Source organism: Pleurodeles waltl, chromosome 9, assembly GCF_031143425.1.
Source record: "Pleurodeles waltl isolate 20211129_DDA chromosome 9, aPleWal1.hap1.20221129, whole genome shotgun sequence".
NCBI lineage: Eukaryota > Metazoa > Chordata > Amphibia > Caudata > Salamandridae > Pleurodeles > Pleurodeles waltl.
In genome coordinates, this window is record NC_090448.1 from 389,674,347 (window position 1) to 389,697,711 (window position 23,365).

Here is a 23,365-nt window from a genome sequence, read left to right on the forward strand (position 1 = left end):
GAAATAAAGGTACCTTATTACAGTAACACTGAACGAGATTACACCCTATACATACACAGTAAGCATGAGGAATTAACATAAACAACCAAGCATTTGGCAAGGAATAGCAGAAAAAAGGTGGGGCCCTATTAGAACCATATTCTAAAATAGTGGAATGCGAAGTTAGGTCCCCCACCCAAGGATGTAGAATAGTTAGACGGGAGCTGGGAGAACTTCGGACCCCAAGAGGTGAGTACCTAAGTGACACCCCCCCATCCCCCCCCCCCAGGAGAGCAGAGGAAGGTTAACTGGTCTTCCCAAAGACTAACAAGGGGACTTAGATAAGGAAGATTGCAAGACCAGGACCAGTCCGGTGGAACCCAGTTGTGGATTCCAAAAGAAGGGGACCTGCAAGAGAAAGCAACAGTCCAGTCCATGCAGGAGTGTCCAGGAAGCCACCACTAACCCTTCTGTGGTTGAAGATCTGGGTTGACGAGGGAAGATGATCAGCCGTGGAGCCCAGGAGCTGCAGGGAGGTCCTTATAGTTGTGCAGATGATGTCCCACACTGGACACCGGGTCGCAGATGGTCAGTGGGAAGGAGGACCACCAACAAGCCTTGGCAAATGCAAATCTGGACAGAAGAGGATTTGTTGCAAAGAGGAGGACCAGGAAGGTCCGGGCGGGGGGTGGGGGTCTGAGCCCCCACAAGCAACCCGCAGGCACAGTAAATTGCAGTGAGGCCCATGTAGCAGGCACAGTAAATTGCAGTGAGGTCCAGTCAGCACACCTGGAGAGGAGTCCCCACGTCGCTAGAGCAGCAGAGGAGAGACTATCCTTGCGAGGATGAAATGCTAGTGGCTGGGGCTATTTGGAGCCTGAAGATCCCTTGGAGCAGGAGTCATCAAGCCTTGGTTGATGCAAGAGTCACTGCACAGGGGTACTGCCCTGCAAGGAGAGGCAAGGGCTCACTGTCTCCCAAGAGGACCACCACCTGTGTTGGAGGATCCACGCAGTACTTTTGAGAGCAAATTCCAGCAGCCGGACGTCGATGCCTTAGGTGCCTGCGGATGCAGGGAAGTGACTCCTTCACTCCAAGGGAGATTACTTCTTACTTCTTTGGTGCAGCTGAAGTCTTGCCAAACCCAGAACATGCACAGCCAGGGAAATGTTGCAATTACTGGAAGGAGCCAAAGAAATGATGTTGCAAGGCGAGGTCGTCTCAGGAGTTGCAGGTTTGTTTGGTTCCTTTGATGTCCAGCAGCTGTTCCGGTGGCCAGGAGCAGAAGGAGTTGATGTAGGGCAGTAATGGTGAAGTCTTGCTTGCTGAATCTAGGGACCCACCCGCAAGGGAGTGCAGGGGTGCCCTCTCACTCGGGTGCTTGCTCTCTGGGCTAGGAGGGCCTGCCATAGGGGTGACTTAGTGACCTGGTGCAATGACCAGTAGTGAAATGGGTGCACGCACCCTTTCACACAGACTGCAATGGCAGGCCTACAGAACACTTTGCATGAGCTCCCCATGGGTGGCATAATACATGCTGCAGCCCATGGGGGAATCCCCTGGTACCCCAATGCCCTGGGTACCATATACATGGACTTACATAGGGGCAGCAGTATGCCAAATGTGGGTGTAGGAAGTTGGCTCTGTATGTGCTATTTCAAAGTAAGGAATAGCATGCACAGAGTCCAAGGGTTCCCCTTAGAGGTAAAATAGTGGTAAAAAGAGATAATACTAATGCTCTATTTTGTGGTAGTGTGGTCGAGCAGTAGGCTTATCCAAGGAGTAGTGTTAAGCATTTGTTGTACATACACATAGACAATAAATGAGGTACACACACTCAGAGACAAATCCAGCCAATAGGTTTTTATATAGAAAAATATATTTTCTTAGTTTATTTTAAGAACCACAGGTTCAAATTCTACATGTAATATCTCATTCGAAAGGTATTGCAGGTAAGTACTTTAGGAACTTCAAATCATCAAAATTGCATGTATACTTTTCAAGTTATTCACAAATAGCTGTTTTAAAAGTGGACACTTAGTGCAATTTTCACAGTTCCTAGGGGAGGTAAGTATTTGTTAGGTTAACCAGGTAAGTAAGACACTTACAGGGCTTAGTTCTTGGTCCAAGGTAGCCCACCTTTGGGGGTTCAGAGCAACCCCAAAGTCACCACACCAGCAGCTCAGGGCCGGTCAGGTGCAGAGTTCAAAGTGGTGCCCAAAACACATAGGCTAGAATGGAGAGAAGGGGGTGCCCCGGTTCCGGTCTGCTTGCAGGTAAGTACCCGCGTCTTCGGAGGGCAGACCAGGGGGGTTTTGTAGGGCACCGGGGGGGGACACAAGCCCACACAGAAATTTCACCCTCAGCAGCGCGGGGGCGGCCGGGTGCAGTGTAGAAACAAGCGTCGGGTTTGTAATGGAAGTCAATGGGAGATCTAGGGATCTCTTCAGCGCTGCAGGCAGGCAAGGGGGGGTTCCTCGGGGAAACCTCCACTTGGTCAAGGGAGAGGGACTCCTGGGGGTCACTCCTCCAGTGAAAGTCCGGTCCTTCAGGTCCTGGGGGCTGCGGGTGCAGGGTCTCTCCCAGGTGTCGGGACTTAGGATTCAAAGAGTCGCGGTCAGGGGAAGCCTCGGGATTCCCTCTGCAGGCGGCGCTGTGGGGGCTCAGGGGGGACAGGTTTTTGTACTCACAGTCTTAGAGTAGTCCTGGGGTCCCTCCTGAGGTGTTGGATCGCCACCAGCCGAGTCGGGGTCGCCGGGTGCAGTGTTGCAAGTCTCACGCTTCTTGCGGGGAGCTTGCAGGGTTCTTTAAAGCTGCTGGAAACAAAGTTGCAGCTTTTCTTGGAGCAGGTCCGCTGTCCTCGGGAGTTTCTTGTCTTTTCGAAGCAGGGGCAGTCCTCAGAGGATGTCGAGGTCGCTGGTCCCTTTGGAAGGCGTCGCTGGAGCAGGATCTTTGGAAGGCAGGAGACAGGCCGGTGAGTTTCTGGAGCCAAGGCAGTTGTCGTCTTCTGGTCTTCCTCTGCAGGGGTTTTCAGCTAGGCAGTCCTTCTTCTTGTAGTTGCAGGAATCTAATTTTCTAGGGTTCAGGGTAGCCCTTAAATACTAAATTTAAGGGCGTGTTTAGGTCTGGGGGGTTAGTAGCCAATGGCTACTAGCCCTGAGGGTGGGTACACCCTCTTTGTGCCTCCTCCCAAGGGGAGGGGGTCACAAGCCTAACCCTATTGGGGGAATCCTCCATCTGCAAGATGGAGGATTTCTAAAAGTTAGTCACTTCAGCTCAGGACACCTTAGGGGCTGTCCTGACTGGCCAGTGACTCCTCCTTGTTGCTTTCTTTGTTCCCTCCAGCCTTGCCGCCAAAAGTGGGGGCCGTGGCCGGAGGGGGCGGGCAACTCCACTAAGCTGGAGTGCCCTGCTGGGCTGTGACAAAGGGGTGAGCCTTTGAGGCTCACCGCCAGGTGTCACAGCTCCTGCCTGGGGGAGGTGTTAGCATCTCCACCCAGTGCAGGCTTTGTTACTGGCCTCAGAGTGACAAAGGCACTCTCCCCATGGGGCCAGCAACATGTCTCTGGTGTGGCAGGCTGCTAGAACTAGTCAGCCTACACAGACAGTCGGTTAAGTTTCAGGGGGCACCTCTAAGGTGCCCTCTGTGGTGTATTTTACAATAAAATGTACACTGGCATCAGTGTGCTTTTATTGTGCTGAGAAGTTTGATACCAAACTTCCCAGTTTTCAGTGTAGCCATTATGGTGCTGTGGAGTTCGTGTTTGACAGACTCCCAGACCATATACTCTTATGGCTACCCTGCACTTACAATGTCTAAGGTTTTGTTTAGACACTGTAGGGGTACCATGCTCATGCACTGGTACCCTCACCTATGGTATAGTGCACCCTGCCTTAGGGCTGTAAGGCCTGCTAGAGGGGTGTCTTACCTATACTGCATAGGCAGTGAGAGGCTGGCATGGCACCCTGAGGGGAGTGCCATGTCGACTAGCTCGTTTTGTCCTCACTAGCACACACAAGCTGGCAAGCAGTGTGTCTGTGCTGAGTGAGAGGTCTCCAGGGTGGCATAAGACATGCTGCAGCCCTTAGAGACCTTCCTTGGCATCAGGGCCCTTGGTACTAGAAGTACCAGTTACAAGGGACTTATCTGGATGCCAGGGTCTGCCAATTGTGGATACAAAAGTACAGGTTAGGGAAAGAACACTGGTGCTGGGGCCTGGTTAGCAGGCCTCAGCACACTTTCAATTGTAAACATAGCATCAGCAAAGGCAAAAAGTCAGGGGGCAACCATGCCAAGGAGGCATTTCCTTACACAACCCCCCCCCAAACGAAAGAGGATGAGACTAACCTTTCCCAAGAGAGTCTTCATTTTCTAAGTGGAAGAACCTGGAAAGGCCATCTGCATTGGCATGGGCAGTCCCAGGTCTGTGTTCCACTATAAAGTCCATTCCCTGTAGGGAGATGGACCACCTCAACAGTTTAGGATTTTCACCTTTCATTTGCATCAGCCATTTGAGAGGTCTGTGGTCAGTTTGAACTAGGAAGTGAGTCCCAAAGAGGTATGGTCTCAGCTTCTTCAGGGACCAAACCACAGCAAAGGCCTCCCTCTCAATGGCACTCCAACGCTGCTCCCTGGGGAGTAACCTCCTGCTAATGAAAGCAACAGGCTGGTCAAGGCCATCATCATTTGTTTGGGACAAAACTGCCCCTATCCCATGTTCAGAGGCATCAGTCTGCACAATGAACTGCTTAGAATAATCTGGAGCTTTTAGAACTGGTGCTGAGCACATTGCTTGTTTCAGGGTGTCAAAGGCCTGTTGGCATTCCACAGTCCAGTTCACTTTCTTGGGCATTTTCTTGGAGGTGAGTTCAGTGAGGGCTGTCACAATGGATCCATATCCCTTCACAAACCTCCTGTAATACCCAGTCAAGCCAAGGAATGCCCTGACTTGAGTCTGGGTTTTTGGAGCTACCCAGTCCAGAATAGTCTGGATCTTGGGTTGGAGTGGCTGAACTTGGCCTCCACCTACAAGGTGGCCCAAGTAAACCACAGTTCCCTGCCCTATCTGGCATTTGGATGCCTTGATCGAGAGGCCTGCAGATTGCAGAGCCTTCAAAACCATCTTCAGGTGGACCAGGTGATCCTGCCAGGTGGAGCTAAAGACAGCAATATCATCAAGATAAGCTGTGCTAAAGGACTCCAAGCCAGCAAGGACTTGATTCACCAACCTTTGGAAGGTGGCAGGGGCATTCTTTAAACCAAAGGGCATAACAGTAAACTGATAATGCCCATCAGGTGTGGAGAATGCTGTTTTCTCTTTCGCTCCAGGTGCCATTTTTATTTGCCAGTACCCTGCTGTCAAGTCAAAGGTACTTAAGAATTTGGCAGCACCTAATTTGTCTATGAGCTCATCAGCTCTAGGAATTGGATGAGCATCTGTCTTGGTGACAGAATTGAGCCCTCTGTAGTCCACACAAAACCTCATCTCTTTCTTTCCATCTTTGGTGTGAGGTTTGGGGACTAAGACCACTGGGCTAGCCCAGGGGCTGTCAGAGCGCTCAATTACTCCCAATTCCAGCATCTTGTGGACTTCCACCTTGATGCTTTCCTTAACATGGTCAGACTGTCTAAAGATTTTGTTTTTGACAGGCATGCTGTCTCCTGTGTCCACATCATGGGTACACAGGTGTGTCTGACCAGGGGTTAAGAAGAAGAGTTCAGGAAACTGTTGTAGGACTCTCCTACAATCAGCTTGCTGTTGGCCAGAGAGGGTGTCTGAGTAGATCACTCCATCTACTGTGCCATCTTTCGGGTCTGTTGACAGAAGATCAGGGAGAGGTTCACTCTCTGCCTCCTGATCCTCATCTGTTACCATCAACAGATTCACATCAGCCCTGTCATGGAAGAGCTTAAGGCGGTTCACATGGATCACCCTCTTGGGGCTCCTGCTTGTGCCCAGGTCCACCAGGTAGGTGACCTGACTCTTCCTTTCTAGCACTGGGTAAGGGCCACTCCATTTGTCCTGGAGTGCCCTGGGAGCCACAGGCTCCAGAACCCAGACTTTCTGCCCTGGTTGGAACTCAACCAGTGCAGCCTTTTGGTCATACCAAAACTTCTGGAGCTGTTGGCTGGCCTCAAGGTTTTTGGTTGCCTTTTCCATGTACTCTGCCATTCTAGAGCGAAGGCCAAGTACATAGTCCACTATGTCCTGTTTAGGCTCATGGAGAGGTCTCTCCCAGCCTTCTTTAACAAGGGCAAGTGGTCCCCTTACGGGATGACCAAACAGAAGTTCAAAGGGTGAGAATCCTACTCCCTTCTGTGGCACCTCTCTGTAAGCGAAAAGCAGACATGGCAAGAGGACATCCCATCGCCTTTTGAGTTTTTCTGGGAGCCCCATGATCATGCCTTTTAATGTCTTGTTGAATCTCTCAACCAAGCCATTAGTTTGTGGATGGTATGGTGTAGTGAATTTATAAGTCACTCCACACTCATTCCACATGTGCTTTAGGTATGCTGACATGAAGTTGGTACCTCTGTCAGACACCACCTCCTTAGGGAAACCCACTCTGGTAAAGATACCAATGAGGGCCTTGGCTACTGCAGGGGCAGTAGTCGACCTAAGGGGAATAGCTTCAGGATACCTGGTAGCATGATCCACTACTACCAGGATATACATATTTCCTGAGGCTGTGGGAGGTTCTAGTGGACCAACTATGTCCACACCCACTCTTTCAAAGGGAACCCCCACCACTGGAAGTGGAATGAGGGGGGCCTTTGGATGCCCACCTGTCTTACCACTGGCTTGACAGGTGGGGCAGGAGAGGCAAAACTCCTTAACCATGTTGGACATATTGGGCCAGTAGAAGTGGTTGACTAACCTCTCCCACGTCTTGGTTTGTCCCAAATGTCCAGCAAGGGGAATGTCATGGGCCAATGTTAGGATGAACTTCCTGAACAGCTGAGGCACTACCACTCTCCTAGTGGCACCAGGTTTGGGGTCTCTGGCCTCAGTGTACAGGAGTCCATCTTCCCAATAGACCCTATGTGTTCCATTTTTCTTGCCTTTGGACTCTTCAGCAGCTTGCTGCCTAAGGCCTTCAAGAGAGGGACAGGTTTCTTGTCCCTTACACAGCTCCTCCCTTGAGGGTCCCCCTGGGCCCAAGAGCTCAACCTGGTAAGGTTCAAGCTCCAAAGGCTCAGTTCCCTCAGAGGGCAGAACTTCTTCCTGAGAAGAGAGGTTCCCTTTCTTTTGCTGTGTTGCAGTTGGTTTCCCAACTGACTTTCCTTTCCTCTTGGTAGGCTGGGCCATTCTTCCAGACTCCAGCTCTACTTGTTCACCCTGTGCCTTGCATTGTGCTCTTGTTTTCACACACACCAGTTCAGGGATACCCAGCATTGCTGCATGGGTTTTTAGTTCTACCTCAGCCCATGCTGAGGACTCCAGGTCATTTCCAAGCAGACAGTCCACTGGGATATTTGAGGAGACCACCACCTGTTTCAGGCCATTGACCCCTCCCCATTCTAAAGTAACCATTGCCATGGGATGTACTTTTCTCTGATTGTCAGCGTTGGTGACTGTGTAAGTTTTTCCAGTCAGGTATTGGCCAGGGGAAACCAGTTTCTCTGTCACCATGGTGACACTGGCACCTGTATCCCTCAGGCCCTCTATTCTAGTCCCATTAATTAAGAGTTGCTGTCTGTATTTTTGCATGTTAGGCGGCCAGACAGCTAGTGTGGCTAAATCCACCCCACCCTCAGAAACTAGAGTAGCTTCAGTGTGGACCCTGATTTGCTCTGGGCACACTGTTGATCCCACTTGGAGACTATCCATACCAGTGTTACCTGGATGGGAGTTTGGAGTGGAACCTTTCTTGGGACAGGCCTTGTCTCCAGTTTGGTGTCCATGCTGTTTACAGCTATGACACCAGGCCTTTTTGGGATCAAAGTTTTTACCCTTGTACCCATTGTTTTGTGAAGAGGCTCTGGGCCCACCCTCCTGTGCAGGTTTTTGGGGGCCTGTAGAAGACTCTTTACTATTTTTAGTTTTGGTTGTCTCATCACCCTTCCCCTGGGGAGTCTTTGTGACCCCTTTCTTTTGGTCACCCCCTGTTGAAGTCTTGGACACCCTTGTCTTGACCCAATGGTCCGCCTTCTTTCCCAATTCTTGGGGAGAAATTGGTCCTAGGTCTACCAGATGCTGATGCAGTTTATCATTGAAACAATTACTCAATAGGTGTTCTTTCACAAATAAATTGTACAGCCCATCATAATTACTTACACCACTGCCTTGAATCCAACCATCTAGTGTTTTCACTGAGTAGTCAACAAAGTCAACCCAGGTCTGGCTCGAGGATTTTTGAGCCCCCCTGAACCTAATCCTGTACTCCTCAGTGGAGAATCCAAAGCCCTCAATCAGGGTACCCTTCATGAGGTCATAAGATTCTGCATCTTTTCCAGAGAGTGTGAGGAGTCTATCCCTACACTTTCCAGTGAACATTTCCCAAAGGAGAGCACCCCAGTGAGATCTGTTCACTTTTCTGGTTACACAAGCCCTCTCAAAAGCTGTGAACCATTTGGTGATGTCATCACCATCTTCATATTTAGTCACAATCCCTTTGGGGATTTTTAACATGTCAGGAGAATCTCTGACCCTATTTATATTGCTGCCACCATTGATGGGTCCTAGGCCCATCTCTTGTCTTTCCCTTTCTATGGCTAGGAGCTGTCTCTCTAAAGCCAATCTTTTGGCCATCCTGGCTAACAGGAGGTCATCTTCACTGAGAGCATCCTCAGTGATTTCAGAAATGTGGGACCCTCCTGTGAGGGACTCACTATTTCTGACTAACACCGTTGGAGACAGGACTTGAGGGGTCCTGTTCTCCCTATTTAGGACTGGAGGAGGGATATTGGCCTCCAAGTCACTAATTTCTTCCTCTGTGATGTCATCATCAGAGGGGTTGGCTTTTTCAAACTCTGCCAACAGCTCCTGGAGCTGAATTTTGGTAGGTCTGGAGCCAATGGTTATTTTTTTGATATTACAGAGAGACCTTAGCTCCCTCATCTTAAGATGGAGGTAAGGTGTGGTGTCGAGTTCCACCACATTCATCTCTGTATCAGACATTATTTTGCTAAAAGTTGGAAGACTTTTTAAAGAATCTAAAACTGTTTCTAGAATCTAATTTCAAACTTTTACAAACTTTTAAACTCTAAAAGAAATGCTAAACAGGATCTAACACAAGGCCCTAGCAGGTCTTTTAAGAATTTAGAAAACTTTTCAAATTGCAAAAATCAATTTCTAATGACAATTTTGGAATTTGTCGTGTGATCAGGTATTGGCTGAGTAGTCCAGCAAATGCAAAGTCTTGTACCCCACCGCTGATCCACCAATGTAGGAAGTTGGCTCTGTATGTGCTATTTCAAAGTAAGGAATAGCATGCACAGAGTCCAAGGGTTCCCCTTAGAGGTAAAATAGTGGTAAAAAGAGATAATACTAATGCTCTATTTTGTGGTAGTGTGGTCGAGCAGTAGGCTTATCCAAGGAGTAGTGTTAAGCATTTGTTGTACATACACATAGACAATAAATGAGGTACACACACTCAGAGACAAATCCAGCCAATAGGTTTTTATATAGAAAAATATATTTTCTTAGTTTATTTTAAGAACCACAGGTTCAAATTCTACATGTAATATCTCATTCGAAAGGTATTGCAGGTAAGTACTTTAGGAACTTCAAATCATCAAAATTGCATGTATACTTTTCAAGTTATTCACAAATAGCTGTTTTAAAAGTGGACACTTAGTGCAATTTTCACAGTTCCTAGGGGAGGTAAGTATTTGTTAGGTTAACCAGGTAAGTAAGACACTTACAGGGCTTAGTTCTTGGTCCAAGGTAGCCCACCGTTGGGGGTTCAGAGCAACCCCAAAGTCACCACACCAGCAGCTCAGGGCCGGTCAGGTGCAGAGTTCAAAGTGGTGCCCAAAACACATAGGCTAGAATGGAGAGAAGGGGGTGCCCCGGTTCCGGTCTGCTTGCAGGTAAGTACCCGCGTCTTCGGAGGGCAGACCAGGGGGGTTTTGTAGGGCACCGGGGGGGACACAAGCCCACACAGAAATTTCACCCTCAGCAGCGCGGGGGCGGCCGGGTGCAGTGTAGAAACAAGCGTCGGGTTTGTAATGGAAGTCAATGGGAGATCTAGGGATCTCTTCAGCGCTGCAGGCAGGCAAGGGGGGGGTTCCTCGGGGAAACCTCCACTTGGTCAAGGGAGAGGGACTTCTGGGGGTCACTCCTCCAGTGAAAGTCCGGTCCTTCAGGTCCTGGGGGCTGCGGGTGCAGGGTCTCTCCCAGGTGTCGGGACTTAGGATTCAAAGAGTCGCGGTCAGGGGAAGCCTCGGGATTCCCTCTGCAGGCGGCGCTGTGGGGGCTCAGGGGGGACAGGTTTTTGTACTCACAGTCTTAGAGTAGTCCTGGGGTCCCTCCTGAGGTGTTGGATCGCCACCAGCCGAGTCGGGGTCGCCGGGTGCAGTGTTGCAAGTCTCACGCTTCTTCCGGGGAGCTTGCAGGGTTCTTTAAAGCTGCTGGAAACAAAGTTGCAGCTTTTCTTGGAGCAGGTGCGCTGTCCTCGGGAGTTTCTTGTCTTTTCGAAGCAGGGGCAGTCCTCAGAGGATGTCGAGGTCGCTGGTCCCTTTGGAAGGCGTCGCTGGAGCAGGATCTTTGGAAGGCAGGAGACAGGCCGGTGAGTTTCTGGAGCCAAGGCAGTTGTCGTCTTCTGGTCTTCCTCTGCAGGGGTTTTCAGCTAGGCAGTCCTTCTTCTTGTAGTTGCAGGAATCTAATTTTCTAGGGTTCAGGGTAGCCCTTAAATACTAAATTTAAGGGCGTGTTTAGGTCTGGGGGGTTAGTAGCCAATGGCTACTAGCCCTGAGGGTGGGTACACCCTCTTTGTGCCTCCTCCCAAGGGGAGGGGGTCACAATCCTAACCCTATTGGGGGAATCCTCCATCTGCAAGATGGAGGATTTCTAAAAGTTAGAGTCACCTCAGCTCAGGACACCTTAGGGGCTGTCCTGACTGGCCAGTGACTCCTCCTTGTTGCTTTCTTTGTTCCCTCCAGCCTTGCCGCCAAAAGTGGGGGCCGTGGCCGGAGGGGGCGGGCAACTCCACTAAGCTGGAGTGCCCTGCTGGGCTGTGACAAAGGGGTGAGCCTTTGAGGCTCACCGCCAGGTGTCACAGCTCCTGCCTGGGGGAGGTGTTAGCATCTCCACCCAGTGCAGGCTTTGTTACTGGCCTCAGAGTGACAAAGGCACTCTCCCCATGGGGCCAGCAACATGTCTCTGGTGTGGCAGGCTGCTAGAACTAGTCAGCCTACACAGACAGTCGGTTAAGTTTCAGGGGGCACCTCTAAGGTGCCCTCTGTGGTGTATTTTACAATAAAATGTACACTGGCATCAGTGTGCTTTTATTGTGCTGAGAAGTTTGATACCAAACTTCCCAGTTTTCAGTGTAGCCATTATGGTGCTGTGGAGTTCGTGTTTGACAGACTCCCAGACCATATACTCTTATGGCTACCCTGCACTTACAATGTCTAAGGTTTTGTTTAGACACTGTAGGGGTACCATGCTCATGCACTGGTACCCTCACCTATGGTATAGTGCACCCTGCCTTAGGGCTGTAAGGCCTGCTAGAGGGGTGTCTTACCTATACTGCATAGGCAGTGAGAGGCTGGCATGGCACCCTGAGGGGAGTGCCATGTCGACTAGCTCGTTTTGTCCTCACTAGCACACACAAGCTGGCAAGCAGTGTGTCTGTGCTGAGTGAGAGGTCTCCAGGGTGGCATAAGACATGCTGCAGCCCTTAGAGACCTTCCTTGGCATCAGGGCCCTTGGTACTAGAAGTACCAGTTACAAGGGACTTATCTGGATGCCAGGGTCTGCCAATTGTGGATACAAAAGTACAGGTTAGGGAAAGAACACTGGTGCTGGGGCCTGGTTAGCAGGCCTCAGCACACTTTCAATTGTAAACATAGCATCAGCAAAGGCAAAAAGTCAGGGGGCAACCATGCCAAGGAGGCATTTCCTTACAGTGGGGTATAAAGTGGTACAAGTTACCAAGTTAGAAGGGAGCGCATAATCACTGGGGTCTTAGTTAGAAGGATCCCACTGAACACAGTCAAACACACTGACAACAAGCAGAAAAGGGGGTAACCATGCCAAGAAAGAGGGTACTTTCCTACAGTTGGCCAGCACCGTTGGTACCAGGTCAGCTGCTGTTTTTCTCCTCTTCAGGCGCGGCTTTTCATTTGGGGAGGGAGGGCTGGGTGGCTTCCTCTGCTTTGAGGGATCCCGATTTGCATTTCAAACACAGCAGCCCTTTGATGGTTGCCTCCTTAGGCAGGCTAATCAGCAGCTCATCATGTGGGAAGGGGTGTTACACACTCTTCATGGACAGGTGTTTGTTCTGGGCCTCCTGAGAGGAGAGGGCTCACACCCTAGGGTACCGGAATCGTGTCTTGGGTGACATGCTGGCAGAAACTGGTCACCGAGCACACCAGAAGCAGGTAGGGTGTCCATTTAAAAAAGAGGCATTTTCCTACATTTTGGACTACCTGAACATCGCCACTTTTTTGTCTTTAGTCTTGTGTCTTTATTGGTTGTGCAAGAATTCTGTCCCCAAGACAACTTTCTGCCCTTCTAGGGTGATTTGCTACTGACTCCTGGGAAAGCAGATAATAGAAGCCTGCACTGGAGAGAGGTGTTACCTCCCTCCTGCAGGAAATCCACATAGGTGTTGGCCCAAAAGTAAATTGAGAGTGGAAGGCGCCTTTGAAGGGCAAATCGGTAACACTTGGGAGAGGGGTTGCTCTTTTTTTCTAGTTACAAATTCTGGCACTAAAACAATGCAGGGGAAACCAGTTGCCAAGCCGTTTTTCAGGAGCATGTAGCCCCCTTGCTAACCACACCTTTCAGTTGGGTTAGGGAACTCTGGATGCCAAGAGAGGGGTTCTGCTATGTTGTAAGTGGGCAGAATTGTGCATCCTGGGATAGCAGATTCCACACTTCACAGGCAGTGGCCCTCAGGAGGGCGGGAACTTGGTAGCCCATTGACTACCAACCACATCCTACCCTGAAGGCATTTTCTTGACATAAAAGGGCACCCAGGGCACTCCAAACTCAGATCTTGACTGGACTCTAAGAAGGACAACTCTGCTGCACTGAGGAACTGGCAAAGAGAGGCTGCACCTGGGTGGACTTCACCTGCTGAACTGGTTGGCTAGTAATGGAGACGGGACTGTGCCTGCTCTTGGAGAAATCAGTCCAGAGCTCCGCCAAAGCAAAGGACTCTAAGGGTCAGTTGACTGACCTACTGTTCGCAGCACTGGGCCACAATAGCTGAAGAAGCCTGCTGGGGCGAGTTCGCAGCCTATAATAACACTGCCCCAATCACTCCGTGCAGCAACAGAGCTGAGGACCCAGCGCTCAGTTGTGTCCGCTAGACTTGGAAGATTCATAAGAGTGCAGCTTGGGCGCTGTAGGAAGGTGGCTCTGTATATACTATTTCAAAGTAAGAAATAGTGTGCACAGAGTCCAAGGGTTCCCTCTAGAGGTAAGATAGTGGCAAAAGTAGATCATTCTAATGCTCTATTTTTGTGGTAGTGTGGTCGAGCAGTAGGCTTATCAGAGGGTAGTGTTAAGCATTTGTTGTACACAGTCAATAAATGAGGAACACACACTCGCAGACTTACTCCAGGCCAATAGGGTTTTATATTGAAAAATATATTTTCTTAGTTTATTTTAAGAACCACAGGTTCAAGATTTACATCAAACTCTTCATATGTAATGTACTTCACTTAGATACTTTAGGAACTTTGAATGAAAACAATATCATGTACAGTCTTAGTAAAAATGGCAATAAGCTATTTTTAAAGTGGACAGTGCAAAAAACAACAGTTCCTGGGAGAGGTAAGTAAAGGTTAGATTAGGAGGTAAGTAAAACACTTACAAGTCTCAGTGCTGGGCATAGGCAGCCCACCGTTGGGGGTTCAAGGCAACCCCAAAGTTACCACACCAGTAGCTCAGGGCCGGTCAGGTGCAGAGGTCAAAGAGGTGCCCAAAATACATAGGCACCTATGGAGAACAGGGGTGCTCTGGTTCCAGTCTGCCAGCAGGTAAGTACCTGCGTCATCTGGGGCAGACCGGGGAGGTGGGGGGGTTTGTAGAGCACTGGGGGGGGAACACAAGTAGGCACACAAAACACACCCTCAGCGGCAGAAGGGCGGCCGGGTGCAGTGTGTAAAGCAGGCGTCGGGTTTTGTATGGGTTTCAGTGGCGGGACCTGGGGGTCACTCTAGCGATGCAGGCAGGCACAGGGGGGCTTCTCGGGACAGCCACCATCTGGGCAAGGCAGAGGGTCGCCTGGGGGTCACTCCTGTGTCGAAGTTTTGTTCCTTCAGGTCCTGGGGGCTGCGGGTGCAGTGTTGGTTCCATGCGTCGGGTCCCTTGTTACAGGCAGTCGCGGTCAGGGGGAGCCTCTGGATTCTTTCGGCAGGTGTCGCAGGGGGGTAGTCTCTGGTTACTCACGGGCTCACAGTCGCCGGGGAGTCCTCCCGGAGGTGTTGGTTTTCTGCAGGTGGAACTGGGTGTGTCGGGTGCAGAGTGTAGAGTCTCACGCTTCTGGCAGGAAACGTGAAGTCTTTGGAAGTTGCTTCTTTGTTGCAAAGAAGTAGCTGGTTTTGAACAGGGCCGCTGTTCACTGGAGTTTCTTGGTCCTGTAGTCCAGGGCAGTCCTCTGAGGCTTCAGAGGTTGCTGGTCCCTGTCGGATGGGTCGCTGGAGCAGGTTTTCGAAGTTGGAGACAGGCCAGTAGGGCTGGGGCCAGATCAGTTGTCGTCTTCCTCTTTCTCTGCAGGCTTGTAGGTCAGCAGTCCTTCTTTCTTCAGGTTGCAGGAATCTGATTTCCTTGGTTCTGGGGTGCCCCTAAATACTGAATTTAGGGGTGTGTTTAGGTCTCGGAGGGCGTATCCAATGGCTACTGTCCTTGAGGGTGGCTACACCCTCCTTGTGCCTCCTCCCTGAGGGGAGGGGGGCACATCCCTATTCCTATTGGGGGAATCCTCCAAAATCAAGATGGAGGATTTCTAAAGGCAGGGGTCACCTCAGCTCAGGACACTTTAGGGGCTGCTCTGACCGGTGGGTGACTCCTCCTTGTTTTTCTCATTATCTCCCCAGGACTTGCTGCCAAAAGTGGGGGCTGTGTCCATGGGACGGGCATCTCCACTAGCTGGAGTGCCCTGGGGCATTGTAACACGAAGCTTGAGCCTTTGAGGCTCACTGCTAGGTGTTACAGTTCCTGCAGGGGGGAGGTGTTAAGCATCTCCACCCAGTGCAAGCTTTGTTTCTGGCTTCAGAGAGCACAAAGGCCCTCACCCCAGGGGGTCAGAAACTCGTCTCTCAGCAGCAGGTTGGCACAGACCAGTCAGTCCTGCACTGAAGGATTGGGTAAAATACAGGGGGCATCTCTAAGATGCCCTCTGTGTGCATTTTGTAATAAATCCAACACTGGCATCAGTGTGGGTTTATTATTCTGAGAAGGTTGATACCAAACTTCCCAGTATTCAGTGTAGCCATTATGGAGCTGTGGAATTCGTGTTTGACAAACTCCCAGACCATATACTTAATATATATGGCCACACTGTACTTACGAAGCCTAAGAATAGACTTAGACACTGTAGGGGCATATTGCTCATGCAGCTATGCCCTCACCTGTGGTATAGTGCACCCTGCCTTAGGGCTGTAAGGCCTGCTAGAGGAGTGGCTTACCTATGCCACAGGCAGTGTTTTGTGTGCAGGGCATCCTGAGGGGGCTGCCATGTCGACTTTGCCTTTTTCTCCTCACCAGCCCACACAATCTGCAATGGCAGTGTGCATGTGTTAGGTGAGGGGTCCCTAAGGGTGGCACAACACATGCTGCAGCCCTTAGAGACCTTCCCTGGTCACAGGGCCCTTGGTACCACTGGTAGCTTTTACAAGGGACTTATCTGTGTTCCAGGGGGGTGCCAATTGTGGAAACAATGGTACATTTTTAGTGAAAGAACACTGGTGCTGGGGCCTGGTTAGCAGGGTCCCAGCACACTTCTCAGTCACGTCAGCATGAGTATCAGGCAAAAAGTGGGAGGTAACTGCAAAAGGGAGCCATTTTCCTACAGGTGCCTAGAAGACGAGTTATTGCTCATGGACCGATTGGCTGTAACAGCAATGCCGGGGTCCTGGACTATCCCAGGACTGAGAGGATTTTGAGGGATGTCAACCCGTGGCCAGGACTGCCTCACCCAATCTGTGGCCCGAGTAGCCGCCACAGGAAGACTTCCATTGACTGGTTCGCATTCACAGTCCAGCATCCTGTATCCCTTGCATCAGGACTACTTCCTTAGTAACCTACAGCAGAGGATAAAAGTACTTTGAACTGACTGAAGACTGCTTCACTGATTGAGGTGGCTGTTTCTGAGGACATTGCTGGTCCTCCGGACTGGCTCCCTCTTGGAGTTGGCAGCCTAAAGTAATTATATCAGACCACAATACAACTAAACAGATTTTGCTAAAAAAGTTTTGAAGCGTTGAATTCAGTGAATTTCCTATTGCTTGAATGCGGTTGAGTAAAACAAATTTACAATACCTTATACAACCTATGTCTCCGGAACACTTCAGTTGATCTTTTTCGCTGTGCTGTTTAAAAATATAATAATTTTTTTTATAAATTGTCAGATTTCTTGAGTCTTGTCTATTTCTTCAGTTGTTTCAGGGCTTTTTAAATGCTTTACTCTTATTCCTTTGTGTAAGCCTTGCTCTGAACCACAGCTTACCAGAGCTGAGCCAGAGGGTTTACCAAACGAACCTAACTGATCCGAGAGGGTGTGCTAAGTGTATTACATGGTGAGGTCGCCCAACCACACCATATAATGCACCCATTTACTCACACCACACTAACGTCGGTTTTTATTCTGTACTGGCTATCAAGCTGTAAAAACTTGATTAGTGGTAGGGAACTTTTCTTTATTTTGTGTGGTTAGTCTGGGATGCTGTATTCTTAAATACCTTCTTTAATGCCACCAACCGGCTAATCTACATGCTTTGTGTCTGCATATTTTTTATCATTGTAACTAGTGAAAGAGACTCTGCTACTAAGGCTAGGCTGGTGGGCTTGGACTGTTTGTGTAAGGAGAGACATACAACATGTGCTATGGTCCTTAATTTTTCACCATGTGCCTATGGTCCTTATTGTTTCACTCAGTCAGATGCTCTAGATGTCCCTAAATATGTAATAAGTTGGCTGATGTTCCAGATCCACAATTTTAATACGGCGGTCATGTGGGTGTGCCTGTCTGATTGCAGTTTTCTTGTCTTACCAGCTCCCTTGGAAGTCTTTGGCCAGCATTGTACAATTCTACTACATGTGGAAAACTACAGACCGCTACATCCAACAAGTGAGTAACAGCACCCTCCTGTGTGACATTTGTAATTGAAACTGCTCTTATTTGTGGTACCAGCGGGTAGACTTGAGGGAATGTTCTTATTTCTCCTTGATATCTTATACTTTTCACTCATTTCCAGATGTGAACATTTTCCTCCGTGTGAGTGAGGCTCCATTGTGATTGCAGGTTCCTCCCACCTTTTGTGCATTTGGTGCCATGTCCTTGCTTCTTCTAACAGCTGTGTTTCTGCTGGTGGTACTAAGCACAGTGTGGGTCCCATACATGCTTATTGAATCTGCAATGAGTGAAGTGTTTTCTGAAATTTTAAGGGCGCTGAACATACTATAGACCTATAAAAACAGATTTCTTGCTTAATAATTGTCAGTCGGGGACATGGGGAGCAGGGGTAGCAGACCAGTTAGTAACTGATGCTTTTTTCTTTTTGCAGAAACGGTTGAAGGCAGCTGAAGCTGACAGCAAATTAAAGCAGGTTTACATTCCAACCTAGTGAGTATTTATTTCCCAAAGTGTGACCGTGGTTTTGGGTTGATCCCACCCAGTTTATCTCCATGCAATAATTATTTGATTTGCTACCTGGCTTACCTCAACTATGTTCTCCACTGTGAATTCAACCTCTTATTGCTCCTGTCATGCCTTCCTACATCTTCTTTTATATTCTATGTAATGGTTTTACTTGCCCAAAAGCTTAAAGCATGTTTGAGACGAGTAACTTTTTAGGGCACTCCTGGCTGCCCAGTTGAGCTGGCCGGTACCCATGTTGGCTTTAGTCTTGCACAGAGGCATTGCGCGGTAGCAGACATGTTCTTAAGGTGTTATAATGTCATTTTAGATGTCTGTATGTATCCTCACTCTCCTCACCTTTGTTTTAAATCATTAAATGATTGATCGCTTCTGTATGGAATGGTTGCAATAATCTGTTCCCTTAAAGCATTGTAGGCATGCACCTTTTCCTTGAGAATCTGAACGTAAAGTTTATGCGCAGTCTCTGGCCTGCAAATTTGTATGGATTATTCAAATTACATTGGAAGCACCACCATTTACCAGGAGCAATTCCTGGGCCTCTTTTGTGCACAAAAACAAACCTTACAGCTAGACCTTCCCTCACCAAAAGAAAAGCCCTTCAGTTTCAGTAAATCATTTTCTTTTAGGGTATTGCCCTTTTTCTGTACTTTTCATTTTGATTTCCTGCTTGCGTATTAACCCTATTCTGTTTGGATAATTTCAAGTTTCTGCCATTTTTCAAAACTGTAATTTACTAGATTTAATTTCTTTTTTTTTTCCATAAAAAACCTGTTTGTGTGCTACTAAACGTTTACCATCCATGAACCATTAGTTGTTGACTTACCTTATTGTTTTGTGAATTGTTTTTAATTTTTTTTATAACATTAGTGCTGGAAATTCTTGCTGGCGAGGTTGCCGGCTTAATATTTTTAATTGTGTTGCCAGATGCATTTGTTGGTCTTTTGTAGAGGGAGGTGGTACCATTAGCTTTTGTACATAAGAACCTTGCAACGCCTGGCCCTGCATACCAAACTGCTAGACTTTTCTTTTTCACCTACAGCACAAAACCCAATCCAAATCAGATCATTTCGGCAGGCTCAAAGCCAGGTCTTAACGGAACTGGATTCCAGAAGGGACTGACCTGCGAAAGCTGTCACAGTAAGTACAGGTGTCAGTGGTGGGTTGCAGGGCTGATCGTGGAATCTGTGCATGGGCCTTAAGTTATGTCTGTTGCGCACATTACCCACCACAAGTCTGAATTGTAGTGAAGAAACCTTTGAAAAAAGATATCCAAAGTAGATCAGTAACAAAAAATATTACTGAGGAAATAGCTCCTACAGATCAGTGGACAATTGCATAAAGTGCTTGGAGTTTTTAAGACTCTGCAAAGACATAAACATTTTTTCTTTTTGTTTATTATAAGCATCCCCCGGTTAGTGCAGTTTTTCCTGAAGTTTAAATATCCCCTGGTGCATGAGACCTGCTCATGGCTGCATAATGAATCTCAATTAGGGGTTAGCACTTGCCAAAAAAAATCAAGCTGCTCGGGTCCTCCCCAGTAGTTCTATATAAAAATTCTGAAGAGTGGCGGCATACACATATTCAGATTACTGGGCAGGAAACTGATTTACGTGCATGCAGTAAACCAAAACAGAGTGTTGTTCAGTGTTAGGAAAGTATGAAAGGAACTAAACAGAAATGATAATGTTCTTTTAAAGAGCCTTTTGTCCCTTTAGTGATCATCTTTTCACCTGGACTCCCACTGACTTAATTTTGAGTTATTTTCCTGGAGTGAGTTGAAGATCCTCTGATAGGGGGGAAAAGAGCTACTGCCATTGGTCGGGGATCTAGGCAGTGCCTGCTTCAAACTAGTCCTTAATAGTATAACTAACCAGATAATCATCTGCTCCTTCTTTACCAAAGCATCCCGTATAACCTACACATTGCTTTAAGGAGCTACCCTCTCGGGGGCGTGGCCAAGATGGCGGCCGGAGCGGACGCTTGAGCAAAGAGCTCCGCTCGCGTCCCTCCTTCTTGCCGAGTATCCTGGTCCCCGGTCCCTGGTCGGCGCTAATATGGTGAGGCTTCCCCCTTCGTGCCGGCGGCAGCCCCCAAGAAAACAGTAACAGCTGCGGATGGCCCCGTAATCGATTGCAGGATCCGAAGGAACGAGGCGCGCCTGGAGCCTTGGATCGGGAGGTGAGGCGGCCCGCTCGCGGTCGGCGGGACGCCCCGCTCGCGGTCGGCGAGGCGGGTGCGCGAAGGCGAGGTTGCCCCGCTCGGCCTCCCCGTGGGATCGCCGGGGGGTCGGGGACTAGTGGGCCCGGACTGTGGTGGGCTCTGGAGGTGGGCCTGTCGGCTGGGGTGCGGCCCCGGGAACGCCGCGGCTTCCGGCTTGCCCGCGTTCTGCCGGAGCAACAAGAAGCTCGGGGGGGGCACGCGGCTGTGAGCGAGCCCCCCCTGCTATGATCTAGCACCCCGGACAATTCTCAGTGACCCCCCCTGCCTGGGGCTGGTAACCGCATTGTGCGGTGAGGCTGCGGCGGGCGCTTTGGGCCGTGTCTCCCCGCGGGGCCGTGCCTCGGACGTGCCGGCGCCAGGTCCGGGCATTTGGCATACCGTGACGCTCCACCCTTGATCTAGGGTGGCGGCCGGCGAGCGCGTGCTCGGGTGGAGCCGGGGCCCCGGCGTGCCTTCTGGGCCCTCCTCTGGTGGCGTGGACCGGACCGGCGGGGAAGACTCGCGGGCGGCCGCCTCCCCTCCTGCACAGGAAAAAGAAATAACAGCGCACTGGGCTAACGTCCTTCAAGCACCAGCCCAGACCCAACACAGGGGATAAAAAGAAGAGGCGGAGGAGCGGAAAGGAAGATTAAAAAAAAATAAAAAAATAAAAAAAGGGAACCAATAAATTAAAGTGGGAAAAAAAAAAAAACAGGAAGAAAATAAAGAAATCGAAGAACGTAGCTTGTGAGCGCAGGTATATAATAAATTTAAAAACATATAAAGCAACCACGCTGGGCCACCAAAATACCAAGCCACAAGCACACAAGTGGAAAACCCATCGCACCTGTCCCAGGATCGAGGCAGACAGCTCTCTGCCGGGCGACGTGGAACGGGATGAAGATATAGCAGCAAGCGGCCCTCAGACAATAAGTAAACATACTAACTCCTAACATCCCTAAAAATACGCTACCACGCCTTGGACTACTGAATACGCTAAAATCACCCACTTTGGCGTTCGGGGCCCCTGCTTTGCCCCCCAGGACACATCGCTGATTTCTTACGGCCTAGCTCCTTGGGCACAATGGTTAAACCTAAGCACTCCAAAACAGGGACCTCTGCGGAGGGAGAAACCCTCCCCTCCGTGGGCCACCCGGACATGCAAAATGCAACGTTGCTTCAACTGAACGAGACGCTACGCACACACTCTCAGTAATTTGATAAAATTATGCAGGCAATCATGGAAACCAAAACCTCGCTAGAAGGGAAAATTGATGCCGCAGTGCTGGAGGTCTCCCTACTCCGAGCTGATCATCGTAAACTATCTGATAGAATGCATAATGCTGAACTGTCGCTAAAAACTGTTCAACCGGAGATGTCAGACATGAAAAGCAAATTTAAACAAATGGAAACTGAGCTGGCGCAGCTACAACGCCGAGTTGAAGAGGCAGAGGGGCGCTCAAGACGTAACAATATCAGATTCACTGGCATCCCAGAACGATTGGAACTACCCAAAGCCGAGGATTTCCTAGAAAACTGGCTGAAAGAAATAATGAAAATACAGGATGCCACAAAATCACCAATGATAGAGAGAGCCCACCGCATGCCGGGCAGACCTCCGCGGCCTGGAGCACCACCTCGACCCATGATAGCCAGATTTCTCAACCACAGAGACAGAGATTCTGTTCTTCAACACTTCAGATCTTCCAGTCAAATCAGCTTGGAAAATAGTAACATATCTGCATACCCGGACTATACACTGGAAGTACAACGTAGAAGAGCAACTTTTTTAAAGATTAAACAAATCTTGCGACAAAATAACATTACTTACTCTCTTATGTTTCCAGCCCGCCTGTGTATCACCATAGACGAGAAAACGCTCATGTTCCCTACCCCAGAGGATGCATGGACATGGATTCACGCTAAAGGTTTGATCAGCCCACCAACGGAAAGGACAACAACCGAGGACTGGATAACTCCCAGCACCAGGAGAAAAAAAAGACAAAGCAAGACTACATTGCGCCCAACGAAATCGCAAATGGAATCAGAGCAAGCTCAAATATTACGGGAGACTAGCTCCTTCACCCGACCACAATCCAAAACCCGTAGCGACACAGATGCTACAGACAGCGGTTCCCCAGGTGGGGAATCCAGTGCATCCTCCTCCTCCTTCCTTCTGGCCGGCCCTGATCTTACTCCGCGCGTTGCGGATGATCTCTAGGCCTCAGGAGTGAACACGATCTGTGCCACCAACGCGAGTCTGGCAGAGGGACACGCGACCTCCCACCCTCCTGCGGCCTGGAGCGGGGCTTGGTGGTTTCCCTGGGTTGGGATCTGGCTGCCTGCTTCCTTGACGGGGACTAACGGGGTCATCAAGCGGACGAACTTACAACTTGGACCGTGCAGGGACAAAATTATCCTGGAATCGGGTCGTTACCCGCCCGGCTATACCAAAACCACGCTCTCCGACACCCAAGTCACTCCCGAATGGAACTTAATTTCGCAGTTTGCAGTTTAGGCACCAGTTGTGCCACTATGTTTACCTCCGGGCTTTACCCGAAATATCCTTTTGCCTGTTATTTCTTTCTCTCTCACTTTTATTATTTTCTTTTGAAAATGTTATTTTGTAGGCCTGGGGGGGATGGGGGGCGGGGGCGGATGGCGGGGGGGATTCGTGGGCGGGAAGCGCATACTAGTCTACCGGAAGGCTCTGGTCGCGTCACGGGGTCGGCCCCACTGTACACAAACACAGATGTGCAACAACCTAACTTAACATGACAAATAAGGTACCAACGTACAACATAATGACGTGGAATATTAAGGGAATGGCGGGCATAAGTAAGCGCAATAGGATACACGCACACCTAAAACGTCACCACATCCATATAGCCATTCTCCAAGAAACGCACATCACCCCTGCTGATATCCCCTGGTTGGAAAGGAGGTGGGGAGGACAGATCTACGGTTCGGGAAATTCAACATTTGCAAGAGGGGTTCTGATATGGATAGCCCCAGGGGTCCCGTACACCATACAGCGCAGCGTCACTGACATAGAGGGCAGGTACATACATTTAACAGGCCGCTTAGACGGGGAACCAGTAACACTGAACGGACTCTACGTCCCGAACGTGGGACAAAGTGAATTCCTATACAAAACGATCTCACACTTCTCAAATGACCTCCCCTC

General features: G+C 49.5%; 1 protein-coding gene across 2 annotated transcripts in view; it reads left to right on the plus strand.

Annotated features, from left to right (window-relative positions):
* MTA2 (metastasis associated 1 family member 2) overlaps positions 1–23,365 on the plus strand; it is a 524,852-nt gene that overhangs the window by 165,142 nt on the left and 336,345 nt on the right. For both annotated transcript variants that reach the window (XM_069207047.1, XM_069207046.1), the window contains exons 10-12: positions 17,374–17,448; positions 17,885–17,943; positions 19,019–19,116. In XM_069207047.1, coding sequence (XP_069063148.1) covers positions 17,374–17,448; positions 17,885–17,943; positions 19,019–19,116 — 232 coding nt within the window. The remainder of the gene's footprint in view (positions 1–17,373; positions 17,449–17,884; positions 17,944–19,018; positions 19,117–23,365) is intronic.